Source organism: Ictalurus punctatus, chromosome 8, assembly GCF_001660625.3.
Source record: "Ictalurus punctatus breed USDA103 chromosome 8, Coco_2.0, whole genome shotgun sequence".
Lineage (NCBI taxonomy): Eukaryota > Metazoa > Chordata > Actinopteri > Siluriformes > Ictaluridae > Ictalurus > Ictalurus punctatus.
The window spans coordinates 28,983,525-29,001,402 of record NC_030423.2 but is presented as its reverse complement, the minus strand read 5'-3'; the positions used below and the strand labels follow the sequence as shown (position 1 = coordinate 29,001,402).

Here is a 17,878-nt window from a genome sequence, read left to right as displayed (position 1 = left end):
GTGCTGCGACGTGAACTCCGGACCTTCCGATCAGTAATCCGACACATAAAAGCGCTTATGATATCGTTTTTCCCCGATCGGTCCATCTCACGATCGCAGAAATGAACGCAAACTCCGCGATATTCGGAGGAGCGTGCGTTTTATTTTTTAAAATTACTGCAGAGTTTCTTCAGATTCTTTTTTTCTGGAAATTTGTATCACAATTTTTTGAAAAAAAAAAAAAAAAAACGCAGCAAATTCAAACATTTTTGGCTGCGACGATCGCGAGCACACTCTGTGAACTCCGGTACGGACCGGCCGAGGGTCTGTTGAATCATTTAGCTGTAATACGTCACCCGTTACATCATTTCCCCCGGACGATCTCGTCATTTTCATTTCATTTCGGGCCAAACGTCAGCGTCCGAGCTGTACCGAAATGTCCGAATCTCAGGTTTTAGTGAACGTACGTGGGTTTTGGCTGAGAAGCGAGTGTATGAGAAAAGCTCTCGGCTAAAATCGATCTTGTTTTGGAGTACTAAATTATTATATTTTTTAAATCCCCTTTTTCTTTATAACTGTAGCCAAGACACACGTTCATGAAAATTCATCGAATTCAGGACAATGATATGTGATTCAAAAATTACGTCAATCAATGAATATTCTAAAAAAAAAAAAAAAAAAAAAATCAATAAGATGCTTAAATTTTTTTCCCCGTAATTGTCCACCTAAAACGTTTATCTTTTACTTACCTGTTTTTATTCATTCTATGCTTATACAGATTGTTTACTTGTTTAATTTTTTCATCTTTCATGTAAACCACGTTGAGATTTTGACTCGAAATGAAAAGTGGTATATAAATATAAGTTATTATTCTTCTAATTATTTATTATCGTTATTTTTATGAATTAAATGTGTGCCAGACAAACACACGAGCATCGCTCTATATCATTTATTCCAAACAATCTGCCAGATTTCTCCACCTTTCTTCACAATTGTAGAACTGTGTGTGTGTGTGTGTGTGTGTGTGTGTGTGATTTTAGACCTTCAGGGTTTCTCATACAGCCGTGTCAGGATAAAGATCCTCAGCTTCACAGGTGTTTTCTTCTTCTGTCGGAATAAATGCGATGATCATGGCTCAGTCAGGTGTTTTACAGTGTTCTTCCTTGTTGATTGTGGGAACCGAGGCTTGGGGTTTGAAAGCGGTTCTGAGAATCGGCGCAGGATCAAAGCAAGCAAACGATGTCGAAACGTCACGGGTCTCGTTCGATCAAAAAACGAATACGGACAAATTTATTCGCAGATGGTTCTCGGGAGCGTTTGAAGAAGAAATATGACGTTAATGAAAATCTGCCTTGGTGTAAATTTCCCTAAAGAGGCTCACAAGCACGAACCGCGATCGTGATCGTATCGCTGGAAACGAGTCGGTGAGGATCACGTTTAAAATCGCGTCGTTATTTCAACGACACACCGATTTAATGAACGTTTTGGAAAAACGCGAATTTTCCTTTCATATTAATGCCACGAAAGACCAAAAACATGTTGATAAAAAAAACAAAAAAAACATAAATTCAGAGCGCAATTCATCCAGGACGCGCTCTTTCACTTTTTAGTCACCATTTTTGTCGGTTTTCTGCTCTCTTTGCCTTTTATGGTGTTTCGTGGGCGTGGCACAACAAAGTAAGCGCCAGGAACATGCTGATCGGCGCTGGTCGACGTATGTACGTGTGTATGAAGGGAATCAGATGTTTTTGTAAACCTGGCAGGAAATTTTCCATCAGTTTGGCCACAAAAACATTTCTATGCAACATTACTAACAGGTTAATAATAAACGAGGCCCACTGAGTGTGTATAATCGGAGAGAATCAGCAAGGAAAAGATCACGTTAGTAGTGTTATTAATGAAGCAGAGAATGTATTAAAGGAACACAGTTAAACTGGTGGCTATAAAAGCCTCCGCTAGCTATATTAGCCTCGCGTTAAAAGTAAAGAAGCAAACCTCAGACAGAAAACATATCTTGGATAATGACAACATTCGGGGGAAATGGGAAATTGTGTGCGTCTCATTTATTTATGTCCGATCTTCGTTTCTTTAAACTAGTGATACGTAAACACTGAGATGGCAGTTTATTAGTCGCTAGGTTTGAGAACAACGTCCTTCGCCACTTGACTCGTCTGACCGTCAGAGAACGTCTCGGCGTTTATCGGATTTATTTGTCCGTTGTCCTGCAGCGTATCCTCCCTGACAGGCTCCAGAGACCGATCTGTAACACTCTCGACCAAAACCGAGTTGTTCCTGCTCCGAGGGTGAGGGTGAGCGTGTCCGTGCTCCGAGAACGGAAACTGACCCTTGCTGTGGAAACCAGGACTGGGACACGGGCTGGAGAAGGACAGTGTCCTCTGGCTGCCGTACACGTAGCTGCCGAAGTTCTCCATGGAGTCCCGGGAGTCTTTCCTGGCCTGGCAGGACGAGGTGCCGTGAGGAGGAAACGTCCTCCACACCGACCGACGCGTCCGGCAGCGCAGGATCCGGGCGAACGCCCGGCGGAACTCACGGCTGTAACACGGGTAGATGACGGGGTTCACGCAGCTGTTGAAGTAACCGAGCCAGAAGACGAATTTGAAGACGGTTTCTGGAGGACGCAGATCAGTGTTGAAGGAGACTGGAAGAGAAGAACACAATCGGATTTTAAAAAGAGGGTTCCTCAAAGGTTCCTCGGACGGTTAAGGATGGGTTCTGCGTCGTATCCTTGAGACAAAGGATAGCACTGTAAGGCTGTATGAGGAAGAAACAGATCAAAGGAACACTAACCAATCAGGACTAACTATAGTCTTGGTAAAACACATGGTTCTTGTTTTCTATACTAACGCCTAGAATGGTGTACCTTCTCCATTCTACAAGCTCCTTTCTACAAGCTAGGTGCCGATGACTAATCTTCAACCGTTCCAGCAATTCCACTCCGGTGACAAAATGCTGGAAAACCAAATAACAACAAAAAAAAAACCCAAAACAAATAATTGTCTAATCTGACGTGATTGATCTAATACCAATAGTTTATTTAGTGACGTCCCAGACCTCTTACGTAACGGTTTATTCAGAAGTCCTGGGAAACATTTTGGAATATAAATGGGACAAATTTGAGATTATTTACGGGACATATAAAGCTGGTGACTGTGTGTAGTTCCCAGGTTACTCTTTAAAATTTGTTTATGAGAGAAAATCCTTTACATTCCCACCACGATCAAGGTCGTGTTAATTACTTAAACATGTAATGCACACATTGGCTCTAATTAAACTGTGATCACTGACGACGTTTACACGGACGGCGGTGATCTAATTATCGACCTTATTCTGAATGAGACGTGTAATATTCTGATTAAGGTGTTTACATGAGTGGCTTTTAGAATACTCCTGTCATGTTCCTGTTTTGCGTGTTGTAGAACATAGATGGATTAACGTCACGTGATTACGTCCCCGCGCCACGCCATCTGACGTCCCTCCAGAATTTCACGTGTCGACACACAGTTGGTCTTCGTTATGGGACCGTAGACAGTTTCGGGTGTTTTATTTTTGTTTTACGAAAGCTTCGAGTGCGGTTAATTATTAGTCGTGTTATACGTGCAAATAGACGACTGATTGAACCCGTGGGCTGCGTCCCAAACCGCGTACTTACTGTATATATAGTAGCCGAGATACATGTATTTCACCTACTAGATACATGTATTTCACCTGCTATAGGCCTATAGCAGGTAAGTACGCGGTTTGGGACGCAGCCGCGCTCTCTCGTTCGGCGTCAAACGGTCGAGCGCTGCCGTGTGTGAACGTGTCCTGTCTCACGATGCAGTGAAAACTCTCACACGACGTTAATAGTGTGATTAAGGCGTGTACGTGTCTGTAACGCGACTAAAACAGGAATACTCCACACGTCTTAATTCCATCTGTGTTTACTTCCAGTATGACTTTAATCGGATTAAGATCATCAATAATCTCTGTTCACATGCTGGTTTCTTAATCAGAGTATCATCTTAATCGGGTTCATATCGGATTATCGTCGTCCGTGTAAAAGTACCGACTGAGAATTAACCCCTTCATGCACAGTGTCCACACTTATGGACAGTCAATTTAAGGATTTATTTTTTTTTTTTTTAAAGAAACTATAAGATGTAAATCACCTCCAAATCACTTGAGATGATTATTGTAAACGAGCCTAAACTTCAGAAGGTCCCTAGACTATTCGTCATTCTCAACTTCCTTTAGTTTCTATTTAGAGAGAAATAAAACTGAAAAATTAAAGAAAAACTGTTTTAGTGCTCGACTCAAACGATCGCCTTAGATTATTAAAATCTAGCTTTTCCCCCCGTATTTGTTTTTGTTTGTTTATTTGTTTATGAATGAGTGTTTTGGGTCCTAAACTGTGTATTTAGATGCATTAAAAAATAATAATACAAATGTCTTTAACGATAGATATATATATATATAAAAATTATTTTATATATATATATATATATATATATATATATATATATATATATATATATATATATATATATAAAATTGGACAATGGATTTTTAAAATTATTATTATGATTTCAGGCATATTGTTTTATCCTTTCTTTTTTTATTACTCAGACAATTTATTTACTTTTTAATATAAGTGATATTTAGACAGAACCAAAATTTCTACATCATATAATTTTAAATAAATCAAAGAGAATAATAATAATAATAATAATAATAATAATAATAATAATAATAATAATAATAATAATAATAATTAATGTACAGTATGCATGAAAGGGTTAAAACTTGATCTCTTTATGTTAAAAACGATCCATGATTTTTCCTTTTTCCACAGGGGTTAATATACCTGCTGTATTATTATACCTGCTGTATTATTATACCTGCCCTGTATATACAGTACAGTAGGTGTACAGTACACATTGTTTAAGTGCCATGTCTTTATTGATGCATTTCACGTCGTATCCAGGAGATGGCGTCACTGATCAATGTAGAAATTGAGTATAAACTAGGACAGGCTGCAGTCACAATCATCAGATTTAGCTGAAATTGTGTTTTCGTTCCTCGTTGTTGATATAATCGTAAATAATATAACCATAACTTTTAAATCCAAGTAGCTAGAAAATAAGTGAAGCAATCCGTGATGATGCTATTTCTGTTCAACACACACACACACACAGTATAAACTAACGTGTGTGTATCTGCAAAATATAAAACCACAACTGCATTTAATGCATTTAAAGCCTCAAGAGACGCGAGGTTCTCATAAAATTCTTTTTTTTTTTTTTTTATAAGAAGTTTGTGATAAATATACCATGTTAAGTATATATTATTTGAGAATTATCAAGTGGTATTTTTTATAAAATTAAATTATACTGTTAATTCGTTTAGAATTAAAGCACTGTGAGTGTGTGTGTGTGTGTGTGTGTGTGTGTGTGTGTGTGTGTATGTGAGAGAGAGAGAGAGAGAGAGAGAGATTGAAATGTAAGGTCTGTGTGTCAGGAAACTCCTCCTTTCTGTGTTCTTTTTTTTTAATTACCCAAATTTCCTCTGCATGCGAGTCCACACTTCAGTCCTTCATTTCATAATAAACGTTATAAAAAAAAGATGAAAAAGGTTCATGTGTCTTTACAAAATATACGATATAAAGCCTAAAGCACATGTCACATGCAAGGGCGTGTAAACACAATAACTCTAAGTGCATGTTTTGAGTTGGCTGTAATTCATTTACAACACAGCATCGACACACATACACACACACACACGCACACACATAATCACCGTTCATAATCACACATTCAGTTTATAAAGTGGCTCTGTTGAAAAGTCTGAGCAATCTGTAGCATACAGTAGGGAAAAAAGTATTTGATCCCCTGCTGATTTTGTACGTTTGCCCACTGATAAAGAAATGATCAGTCTATAATTTTAATGGTAGATTTATTTGAACAGTGAGAGACAGAATAACAACAAGAAAATCCAGAGAAACGCATGACAAAAATGTTATAAATTGATTTGCATTTCAATGAGGGAAATAAGTATTTGACCCCCTCTCAATCAGAAAGATTTCTGGCTCCCAGGTGTCTTTTATACAGGTAACGAGCTGAGATTAGGAGCACACTGTTAAAGGGAGTGCTCCTAATCTCAGCTTGTTGCCTGTATAAAAGACACCTGTCCACAGAAGCAATCAATCAATCAGATTCCAAACTCTCCACCATGGCCAAGACCAAAGAGCTCTCCAAGGATGTCAGGGACAAGACTGTAGACCTACACAAGTCTGGAATGGGCTACAAGACCATTGCCAAGCAGCTTGGTGAGAAGGGGACAACAGTTGGTGCGATTATTCGCAAATGGAAGAAACACAAAAGAACTGTCGATCTCCCTCGGCCTGGGGCTCCATGCAAGATCTCACCTCGTGGAGTTGCAGTGATCATGAGAACAGTGAGGAATCAGCCCAGAACTACACGGCAGGATCTTGTCAATGATCTCAAGGCAGCTGGGACCATAGTCACCAAGAAAACAATCGGTAACACACTACGCCGTGAAGGACTGAAATCCTGCAGCACCGACAAGGTCCGCTGCTCAAGAAAGCACATATACATGCCCGACTGAAGTTTGCCAATGAACATCTGAATGATTCAGAGGACAACTGGGTGAAAGTGTTGTGGTCAGATGAGACCAAAATGGAGCTCTTTGGCATCAACTCAACTCGCCGTGTTTGGAGGAGGAGGAATGCTGCCTATGACCCCAAGAACACCATCCCCACCGTCAAACATGGAGGTGGAAACATTATGCTTTGGGGGTGTTTTTCTGCTAAGGGGACAGGACAACTTCACCGCATCAAAGGGACAATGGACGGGGCCATGTACCGTCAAATCTTGGGTGAGAACCTCCTACCCTCAGCCAGGGCATTGAAAATGGTTCGTGGATGGGTATTCCAGCATGACGATGACCCAGAACACACGGCCAAGGCAACAAAGGAGTGGCTCAAGAAGAAGCACATTAAGGTCCTGGAGTGGCCTAGCCAGTCTCCAGACCTTAATCCCATACAAAATCTGTGGAGGGAGCTGAAGGTTCGAGTTGCCAAACGTCAGCCTCGAAACCTTAATGACTTGGAGAAGATCTGCAAAGAGGAGTGGGACAAAACCCCTCCTGAGATGTGTGCAAACCTGGTGGCCAACTACAAGAAACGTCTGACCTCTGTGATTGCCAACAAGGGTTTTGCCACCAAGTACTAAGTCATGTTTTGCAGAGGGGTCAAATACTTATTTCCCTCATTAACATGCAAATCAATTTATAACATTTCTGACATGCGTTTTTCTGGATTTTCTTGTTGTTATTCTGTCTCTCACTGTTCAAATAAATCTACCATTAAAATTATAGACTGATCATTTCTTTGTCAGTGGGCAAACGTACAAAATCAGCAGGAGATCAAATACTTTTTTCCCTCACTGTATTTCCGTTTAATCATTACGGTCTGTTACTGCGAAACCCGTCAACTCCTCCGTCCCGAAGACGTCGGAAAACGAGCGAGAGCTTTACCTCCGAACGTTCCACACGCGCCGACGCTGGAGCTTCCACGAAACGTTCCAGAAAACATCACAATAAAATACACCATTCCAGGACGCGCTGCTTTGAGGAAATAAATCAACAACTGGGTGGCGTGACGAGGCGGAGTTACCGTCTGTTAGCGTCCTGAAGTTGATGATTTGACTATGACGGCGCGCCCTGGAGCGCGTTACTCCTCTCACACCGCATCGAAAATGGATTAACGTATGCGTCATGATTTTTATCCATTTGTAGTTACATTTAACGTTGTGGAACGTCTGCGGAAGTTACTTCCTGTTCTCGCTCGCGTCATAGCGGCTATAAACTCTCTTTTTTCTTCTTCTCCGTCTCTCGAAGTCAATAAGACAAAAAAAACCCCCACACACAGCTTGGTCCGCAAACAAGCGTAAACTCTGAAACCGGAGACTCCTTCAATCAACACTAGCGAAGCACCTCCTTAGAGAAAACTCGAGCGTATAAACGACATTTGTCGAGTTCGTTTATTAGAGTCCCTGTTGCTATAGGAACGCTAACGTATTAGAACGAGCGCGGCGATAAACGCGGAACCTTTCGTTTGACACGGAGCTGTTGTGATAGGAATTTGATCGGAGAACCGAGAGCTCTGGAAAGAGAGTCATGCTGGGTTTTTTTTTTTTTTTTTTCTTTTCTTTTCATTCTCTCTCTGTCTTTTATTCCTTCATTGGATCTCCTTGGTAAATATTTGGATGGACGTAGGACGTGAAGCCCGGTTTCTAAGAAAAGGGGCTTTTAAAATGCACGAGGCCCCACGACATTCACAGGCTTGAGAGAAAGCGTGGGATTTGGCTCAGAGGTCAAATAAACTTCAGTGTGACTCAGTGTGCTAAGTCGCTAGACTTTGTTGCATATTTATGTTGTTTTGTGGTTGTTGTTTTTTTAAGCTCTGTTATCTCAGAAACACTGACACGGAGCATCGCTCTTCTCACACAGCTGTAATTTAGAAGAAGAAAACTGGCTTCGTGACATAACTAAACCCAGTTCCCACTAAACCAAAATACAAAGCAGACCTATATTCAGACCTCAGATGGAACTATAAACGTAAGCGATATTCGGAATTTACACGCAAAGGGGCGGAGTTTCACCGAAAACAGAAGTGTGTTTTGTAGTAATCATGTGTAGCGCAGTTTCGTATGAGTCTGAGTCGAACTTAAGCGAACTTTCCTTGCTTGATACCGGCTCGAGCGAGGAGCATTATTAAGTCCAGCGCCACCGTCTGACAGTGTGACAGCGTAACCCCCAGGTGAAACTGATGCTTTGTCTGTAAATATACTCCAAACAACTACGCCTTTTCATTCGAGGCCAATATTAAATGCACAAAAATGACATCATTAAAGTGATCCTATTATGGTTTTTTAAAAATATAACCTTTCATGTAGTGTGTTATATATAGAGCTGTTTGTGAACGTAAAAAAGTCTGCAAAGTTTCAAAAAATCAAAGCGCAGGATAAACGGAGTTATCGACTCCCAAAATCGATTCTGAACAGCTGAATCGAGTCATTAGTGATTCCAGACTTTACTTCCTGTACTAACCTACATAGCCCCGCCTCTGGTCTTCATCGGCTGCTCGCTGACAGCGGTAGACCAATCACAACAGACTGGGATATCTGACCAATCAGAGCAGAGTACGCTCGCTGAAAGGAGGAGTTTAGAACAAATCCTTTCGAACGAATCATTTAACGAGTCGTTTGTGACACTGGGGGGTAAAGGTAATGCCGCAGTTTAAATTACGAGCACGTTAAAGTGTTTTTTTGACCTCGGATGCGTGTAAATCTATTATAGGAGAGCTTTGAAACCATAATAGGTGCGCATTTATTAATAATTACAATTTTTGTAGCTTTAAAGTCCAGACAAAGTTTTTTTTTTTTCTCCACACAGGACATCACAGAAGACACAACTTATTTGAACTCACTTGTATCTTCAAGAGCGAAGTGTTGTTTTTTTTTTTTTTTAAATTATATTATTAAGATATAGCGCTATGTTATTAATTCGACAAATCGTTTCGAAGCGCAATAAAATCCTGACCACGTTACGATTTCATGACCTCGGTTTAGTGTCTCGTGGCTCCATTAAACAGTTAAAGTAACTGTTGGAACGAGATATAAAAAAAAATAAATCAATAAAATGTAACATAATACAGTGTGCTGGATCAAGTGCTATTCTAGGCGCTGCTGGATAATCAGTGTAAAAGCCGTATTGTTCCATTAAAGCAGCGTTTAATGTGATCATTACAACTAGGACTACACATGCAGCAATATTCTGGCAACATACTCGACTCCTATACTCACTTTTATCTTCAGTAATAATAATAATTAAAAAAAAAAAAAAAAAAAAAAACACTCTTTGCTTTTTGAGTCAGCATTTCCTATATTTTATTTATTTTACGTTGTTGTTGTCGTCAGGTTTAAAGTGTTTGTGTTTAAACGCAGTCGTCTAGACGCTATTAAAAAAAACCTGTCCTGGATAAAGATGTCCAGATTTGAATTAACTGAATCGGAATATGTGAATCGCATAAAGGAATTAAATGTACATTTTTGGCACAAAAATCGACCGGCGTTAACGTCCAATCAGGAACAATTATGCTACAGCGTAGCATGATGCTACTTTACTACACTACTGAGATCATACAGTCTTACCTCCCAGGTTTACCGATCGTTTACGATACCGTTCGATTGCTCATGCGTGAGCTGTCTCTTTTACTCTTTCGGTGCTACTTAAAAGGTTAAAAGGTTGACAGTTGAGAGTTGCTCTTGCTGAGTAATGACCCCTCACCTTGAACAGCTCCAGAGGTGTTATATAACGGCTGGCCCTGCACTCAACCCTCAACTTCCTTCCAGAATCGACTTCTGGGTCAGAGCAGAACCGGACATGCTAGTTCAGTCTTTAAAGAGCTGTTAGCTGGATGGATTTTTACCATACAGCAAAAATTTTAATACAACGGTATTTTTTTTAAGCGAACATATGTAAGTCATGAGATATCGCGTATCGTAGTAATTATATTACTATTGAGTATCGTGATTTGATATTTTTGCCATATTGCCCCACCCCTAGCACCAACTTAAGATTCATTCCTTACGGGTCCTTTGTTTAAGGATGATATCACAAGTGTCTATTATTTTCCAGCTAGTAATTCAGAAGTTAATCATGCTTAGCGCTGTGTTGTGTAAGAATAATGAACTTCAGATGCTTCTGAGCCCTGATGTTGTGCAATACAAGCAGCATTGCGTGTTGCGATTATTATTATAATATTTTTTTTTTGTGTGTGTGAATGTAGTTGTGTGTGCATGAAACCATTTTGAGAACAGCATGACTGTAAGATGGAGCAGAAGGAAGATTGGCATGCCGTACTGTAAGGGAACGTACACACAGGGCTGATTTCTGCAAGTTTTCACGTTCTTACTATCTCAGGCGTATGAAATACGACCCACTAACTCTACACGCTGTCCAAAAAGACAATAGGTCCGAGCCACGTTGGCCGCGACTCAATATGGAAAACAGGATGTTATGGTACAGACTGTATATCTTTCTCTTGTTTGCTTCCTTTAAGGGTCACTCTGAAAAATTCAGCCATAAAACCTTTGTGTGTTGTTTTTTTGTTTTTTTTGCTGTTTTTTTTTCTTTCAAAATAAAGCAGACAGAGCTTTAAGGTGGGGGGGGGGGGGGGGGGGGGGGTATTTATGCAGGATTCAGTCTGGTTGAATCAAAACCTGGATTGTTTGGACAGGTGTGAACCCAGAGGTCGGGCTTGACCGTTTAACGATAATAAACGCTCAGGACTTCATCCATGTTGTACCGCAGCTCGAATCTGATTGGCCAGTAGGTGTTTATTGAATTTCTACAACGACAGGTTATCGTTTCTATAGCGACGACGTACACATGGATTTGTACGGTTTAATTGTGTTTGTTTAACCTTTTAAGGAAGGAGTCTCCAGCGTCAGCGCTTTGTAACAGTCAGAGGAAAGCTGTAGCTTTAGCAGTTGCGGTTTCTCTGGAAATTGACAAGCAGCTAAGACAAAAAAACAGCTATAATGTAAGCAAAACTTAATTAGTAAGATGCTCCACGACATCAAAAGTATCTATAAATGGAGAAAAAGTATCGTGCCGTACTTTCAGACGTGCTATTATGGAAAAATACTCAATAACAGTAACGCCGATTCATTACACCACTGCTTCCCTGATTAGTTTCCTAGAAGAGCGTGACACAGAGGGTTTTATTCCTTATGTAATCGATCTTATTAAGATATTCTGTTGCTACTAACAACCACGATAATAATAGATTTAAAATACATGGAGCTCCTACATGTATGTACGTAGCCATGAACGTGACTTTAGCATTAGCCGTCCAAGAGGAGTTATCAGCTTAAGCGTCTCATATTTGAGGAAATCTTTTTTTTTAACGATGTTCTCATTTCCATAACTGAAAAACCGAAGCGCTGCCGTTCCTCTGCTGCTGCTGAGCTGGAAAACAGGAACTTTTGAGCGAGCAGTTTTGTTGCGCGACTATCGCGCCACGAATTTATCTTATCGTCCCGCCCTTAATCTACAGAAAGATAAAGCAGCATGCTACGACTCAGGAAATCCCAGGACCCGGTTCAGAGGTCTGCTCGTTACTCTGAGAAAGCTTGTCTAATTAAGAGCCAATCCAGCTGCACCGTGCCCTCGGGGCCGTGACCTCGGCCTGCAGAGGAATGACTGTGATGTTAATGCGTTTATAATAACCACGCGATCCTAAACATCTCCATTCTCACACACTGGCTCTCCTCGGAGCACAGCTGGATCAGCAGAGCACGCAGAGCAGTGACCCTGCAGGGAGAAAAGGAAGCGGAGGGGAAAATAAAAGCCCTCTCCTGCTCTCTTTAAGTCTTCCTCCGTGGCCTTCCTCACGACCACAGCAGAAGGTCGATGCCATGAATTGTCTATTACGCTCTGCGTGACCTGGAACCGGATTTCCAGCGTAGATCGAGCACAGACCAGGACCAAAAAAAAAAAAGAAAGAAAGAAAGAAAGAAAAAAAAAATGCAATTTTCAAAAGAGAAACCCCACGAACGGAGTAATGCAGTCCATGATTGTGCTCAGTGTGTGTCCAGACACTTAAAAGAGTCAAAACACATGCTGGTTATCCACAAAATTTAGAAAGGATCGTTTTAACATGAAGCTTCTACACTGGAACCAGCTGCAGATGATCGAACAGACACGGAATCGCAGTTTAATAGCGACCTAAACCTCGAGTTCCAGAAAAAGCATCGTAAAAGTTAAGAGAGAGAAAGAGAGAGAGAGAGAGAGAGAGAGAGAGAGAGAGTTCGGTGTGATGCCCGCTCCACCATTTAACTCCAATCTACCCACTTTTGGAAAAACCCACGCTTCAAAGTGTTCTTCAAAAGTTCTGGACAGTTAAAGGAAAAAGTCCGTCCTGAAACACATTATACACGTTTATATTGGGATATTTACAGTGTGTTTAGAGATTCTGGAGTCTGTTACAGAAGTTAGAAACTGTCCGTCACGCTAACATCACAGGAGGGCATTGTTATTGCTAGCGTAGTAAAAATTGGAACAAAAAAAAGAGAAAGAGCTCCTTTTCTGACTCGAAATTCATTTTCCGTCAACGTATCGAAAAATGAAAGAACTGTTTTGTTTGCTTGAGACCGTGTTGGTGCGAATGCTGGACTCAATGTCCCAGAATGCAATGCAGCTATGCGATAGCGAGTTAACGGCAGAGACTCGGCTCTGAGGCCAGTCAGTGATCTACGAGACGGCGATCTCCGAGCGTGTCGGTGTTGATGGTGGCGTTACTGTGAAAGTTCTGGAAGCTTTGGAAGCTGTTCTGTTTGAGCAGAGGGTAGAGACTAAAGCACTAAACAGTCCCTCCAGGATTTCCCAATGGTTTCGATCGCAGAAACGAACGCAAAATCAAACGAAAGCCGCAATATTCGGATTTTCCGCAGATTTGCGCCATGAGACGCCATCACAACACGCATTTGAACATGAGTACAGTTAAAGGGTCTCATTTACCAACAAACATCAGTGCGAAAGAGCGCGCGAACAATTTCGTGCGATTGCGACAATTCAAGGAGTTTTCCGCGGGAAAAGAAAAGCACAAAAATCGCCCCAAATTTTGTCGCAAAATTTTGTAAAATCAAAGCGTTTTTAGCCGCAACGATCACAAAAAAACTCCACAAAATCCTTACGGACTGCCGTAAAGTGCCGCTGCATTGCTCTCTTTTAGATAGAGATGAAATGAGGGATAAATTCCACTGCTATCAACAAGTAGTCGAAGGGCATTGTGGGTAATGTAGGAAAGTGTTAACCACCACTACCAAGTGGTAGTGAAAATATCAGGAATCTGAAAAAGTCAACTCCACTGCAAGCTGTTGAAGATCACATGCTAATCATTAATCATGCGAGTTTTTTCAGGGTCCTAACGTCCTACGCCGTCCCCACATGGACAAACGGAAGAACCGGAAGAGATTTAATCTCTTTTTCCCAAGAGTGTAATTAAACTCTTTATTTTTAATTGTCCCTTTGGGAAACTATTAAAAGTAGAACTTCACAACTGGGTGTTGCTATTTCATACAGGTCCCCAACCCTGATCCTGAAGAACCCGTATCTTACACATTTTCCTGCTATAACACCGCTGATTCCATGAATCACCTCGTTTCCTCCTCGTTGAAAAACACTCAAATGCGCAAAACAAGGTGTTTTCTCCAGGACCACGACCTGGGAACCTGTTCCTTATCAGAAAGCGTTTAACTTATAAGGAAGATAAGAACCCTTAACAATACCTAGAACCCTTGATGAAGATTTTTGCACACACACACACACACACACACACACTCCAAATATAGAAATATTTTACTAAAATACACTGCGGCTCTGCTCTAGGGATTTGTTTTTATATATATATATGTGTGTACATATATATACATATACATATGCACACACACACACACACACACACACACACACATACATATATATATATATATATATATATATATATATATATATATATATATATATATATATATATATACACACACACACACACACTGTACACACAACTGTATACACATTGTACACACTAAAAAGAGTTGAATCTAGGATTTGTGGGTTTAACTCTGGGAGAACCCTTAAAGGCCCTTAAAGAACCCTTAGCAGTGTTTCCTTATCAAACGGAGTTCCACGTAAAATCATATTTGGAAGCTAAGAACCTGTATAAGAACCTGTGAAGAACCGGAAAATTGTATAATAATAATAATAATCATAATAATAATAATAATAATAATCATCGTCATCATCATTATCATAATCATAATAATAATAATAATAATAAGTTAGAACCAAAATGCGTCTCGGTTCCAATAGCATGAGAACCAGGCATGGTGAGGCAACATTTAGATTTGATCTCAGATATATCCCCAAGTGTTTTTAGTTACAGTATGTAAAGCACTTTGTGTATTAATTATGCAATGTAAATAAACTTACCATGCCTATTATTATTATTATTATTATTATTATTATTATTATTATTATTATTATTATTATTGCCAATTACATACCGATGGGTAAGGTGATGAAGAAGGGCAGCCAGCACGCGGTGAACGCTCCGACCAGCACTCCAACCGTTTTGGCTGCTTTTTTTTCCCGAGAGAATTTCAACACCGTGACCGTGAGCGAGCTCCGCTGATGCTGCTGATGGTGGTGGTGGTGGTGGTTGTGGTGATGCTGCTCCTGCGCCGGTTCCTCGCGCGTCCTGGAGCCCTGATGGATCCTCAGCGTGACTTCCGTGGAGTTTATTCTCTCCTTCCGGACGCCCAGCTCCAAACTGCGACTCGTGCGTTTAGCCACAATGTAGACGCGGCAGTACATGGCGAGGATGACGGCCAGCGGGATGTAGAAGGACACGAGCGAGGAGAAGAGCGCGTAGTAGGGCTCCTCGGTGATGTCGCACGCGGTGTCGTCCGGCGAGCGCGCCTGCTTCCATCCCAGCAGCGGTCCGACGGAGATGAGCACGGAGACGAGCCACACCGAGAGCGCGGCGAGCACCGCGCGGCGGTGCGTCACGATGCTCGTGTAGGCCAGCGGGCGGCTCACGCCGACGTAGCGGTCCACCGAGATGACGCACAGGCTCAGGATGGACGCCGTGCAGCACAGCACGTCCAGCGCGGCCCACACGTCGCAGAAGACGCTCCCGAAAGCCCAGCGGTCGAGGATCTCGTGCGCCGCCGACACCGGCAGCACGGCGGCGCTCAGCAGCAGGTCCGCCGCCGCCAGGTTCGCGATCAGCCAGTGTGTCGGCGCGCGCAGGCGTCTGTCGCGCAGCACTGAGGCCACGACCAGCGCGTTGCCGACAGCCGCGAAGACGATAAACGCTCCCAGGACCAGTCCCAAAGGCAGCGCGCGAGAGAGGCGCACGGGCGGGTGGTTCGATCCGGTCCCGTTACACCCGGTGCCGTTAAAGAGCGCGCACGAGTCATTTTCGGGAGTCATGCTTGCAAGACATGATCCTCCCTCCTTCACGCTGTAAAAGAGTAAAACTGCAGGAGTGAAAATAATCTGTGTGTCTGAGTTCACTCGGACCCGTGAACCCGTGCGATTCCAGATCCCTGATGCGCACCGCGTCACTCCCCCATTTCCTTTTCCCTCTACACTGATTTTTTTTTATACTATGGGGGAAGTGAAGCGCTTTCCGGTTCCATGAGCATCTTAGCAGTGAGGTGTGTGCTGGAGAGCGAACCGTAGATGAAGGAAATCTGAACACTTGGCGTTTCCACCTTCTCCCAACTTCTGTGCGCTTTTCAGATTTACTTTAACTCAGAGTTATACCCTTCTCTCCTTCCTTCCTTCCTTCATCTATCTGTCTATCTATCTATCTATCTATGAAGTTGGACTATTTCTGTATACAAGCTAACAATATCCCCATCAATACTACTACTACTACTACTACTACTACTACTAATAATAATAATAATGCACATATACAGTATACTTTAATATGTTTTGTGTTTTATATATGAAAAAGCTCAAATAAAAATATAAAATTTTTATGCTGCTGCTTATTTAATTTAATGAACATTTCTTTAATGTTAATTATTGGGAATATATTTTTTAAAACAAGTAAAAGCAGAAATAATTTGATAATAGTATTTATTTATTTATTTATTTATTTATTTAAAATTGAAATACTGTCTGTTATCATAAGGAACATTACATTCATATGAAGTTGAAAATGTCGCATTATTTCCATGTTCACCCATGTTTCCTAAAAATGATTTAAAAGTGTATTATTTAATTAACATTTGATAATTTTTTCTCATGTTTCACAGATTTAATATTAATTACACGCGTATTATGGGTCTACGAAGAATGATCGGTTCGGAAGGTGTTGATTCATTTTCTGTAACTGCAGCAGAAAATCACAGGTTTATGTTCATTTGCTTGTTTTAGTTTTAGTACGTTAGAGCCGTTGATATGGTGAACTTTCCTTTAAGGAGCGGTTTGTTTAACGTTTATGGAAGGAGTCTCCAGTTTCGGTGCTCTGTAACAGTCAGAGGAAAAACTGTAACCCCACTCCAATACTGGAACGGCTTCAAGACCAAAGACTTGTTGGTAACGCGCCAAGCTGTGTTTTTTTTTTTTTTTTGTGTGTGTGTGTGTATGTTTTATTAGATTCAAGAGAAAGAAAAATCTCAGGAGAGGTTAGTGAGGAATCTACTGCTTATACCGTCTTTAACAAGAACTAACTTCTTTCACAGGAATTCCACAACGTCCATTTTTACACGTCATGATTTTCATCTGCGCTTTGTTTTGGTCCAAATGTTCTGGCGCTACGAGATTAACGTTATGACCTCCAGTTTAGCACCGAACGATCACGCACATACGTCATTTCGCTCCAAAAATACAATTCCGCTTCCAGATTCTGGACCAGACCTAAGACCTTTTCCAGGTCAGATATCCCGATGTGTGGTTACGCTTCAAGATAGTCATGCAGCAGACTCTCTTATGAGAAGTCCACCTTGGTAAACTAGAAGCTGTATGATTTCAGCTGCTGTATATTCGACTCATATCTCCAGAACAAAACCAAAAAAACAGTAAACTTCAGACTCCAAACATGTCTTGCCTGATTTGGGGAAAATTGTGCACAATTCCTTTGCTGACTGATTGCTTTAATCGCTTAAACATGCAACAGAGCGGATTAGAAAAGCATTTTTGAGTCAATATAGCACAGCTGTGTTTGTGCAATGGAGTCGGTCTAATCGCTGACCGACTCGTGAATAAAAAAAGCAGGGATGCTCTGGGCAGTGGC

The 17,878-nt window shown here is 41.2% G+C and overlaps 1 protein-coding gene across 1 annotated transcript; it reads right to left on the bottom strand.

Moving 5' to 3' along the window:
- Positions 1-914: 914 nt before the first annotated feature.
- Positions 915-16,271, bottom strand: adra1bb (adrenoceptor alpha 1Bb). The gene is made up of 2 exons (XM_017474645.3): positions 15,132-16,271; positions 915-2,638 (listed from the first exon to the last, which is right to left on the bottom strand). The coding sequence occupies exons 1-2, from the start codon at positions 16,060-16,062 to the stop codon at positions 2,106-2,108; spliced, it is 1,464 nt and encodes a 487-aa protein (XP_017330134.1). The 5' UTR covers positions 16,063-16,271; the 3' UTR covers positions 915-2,105.
- Positions 16,272-17,878: the final 1,607 nt, after the last annotated feature.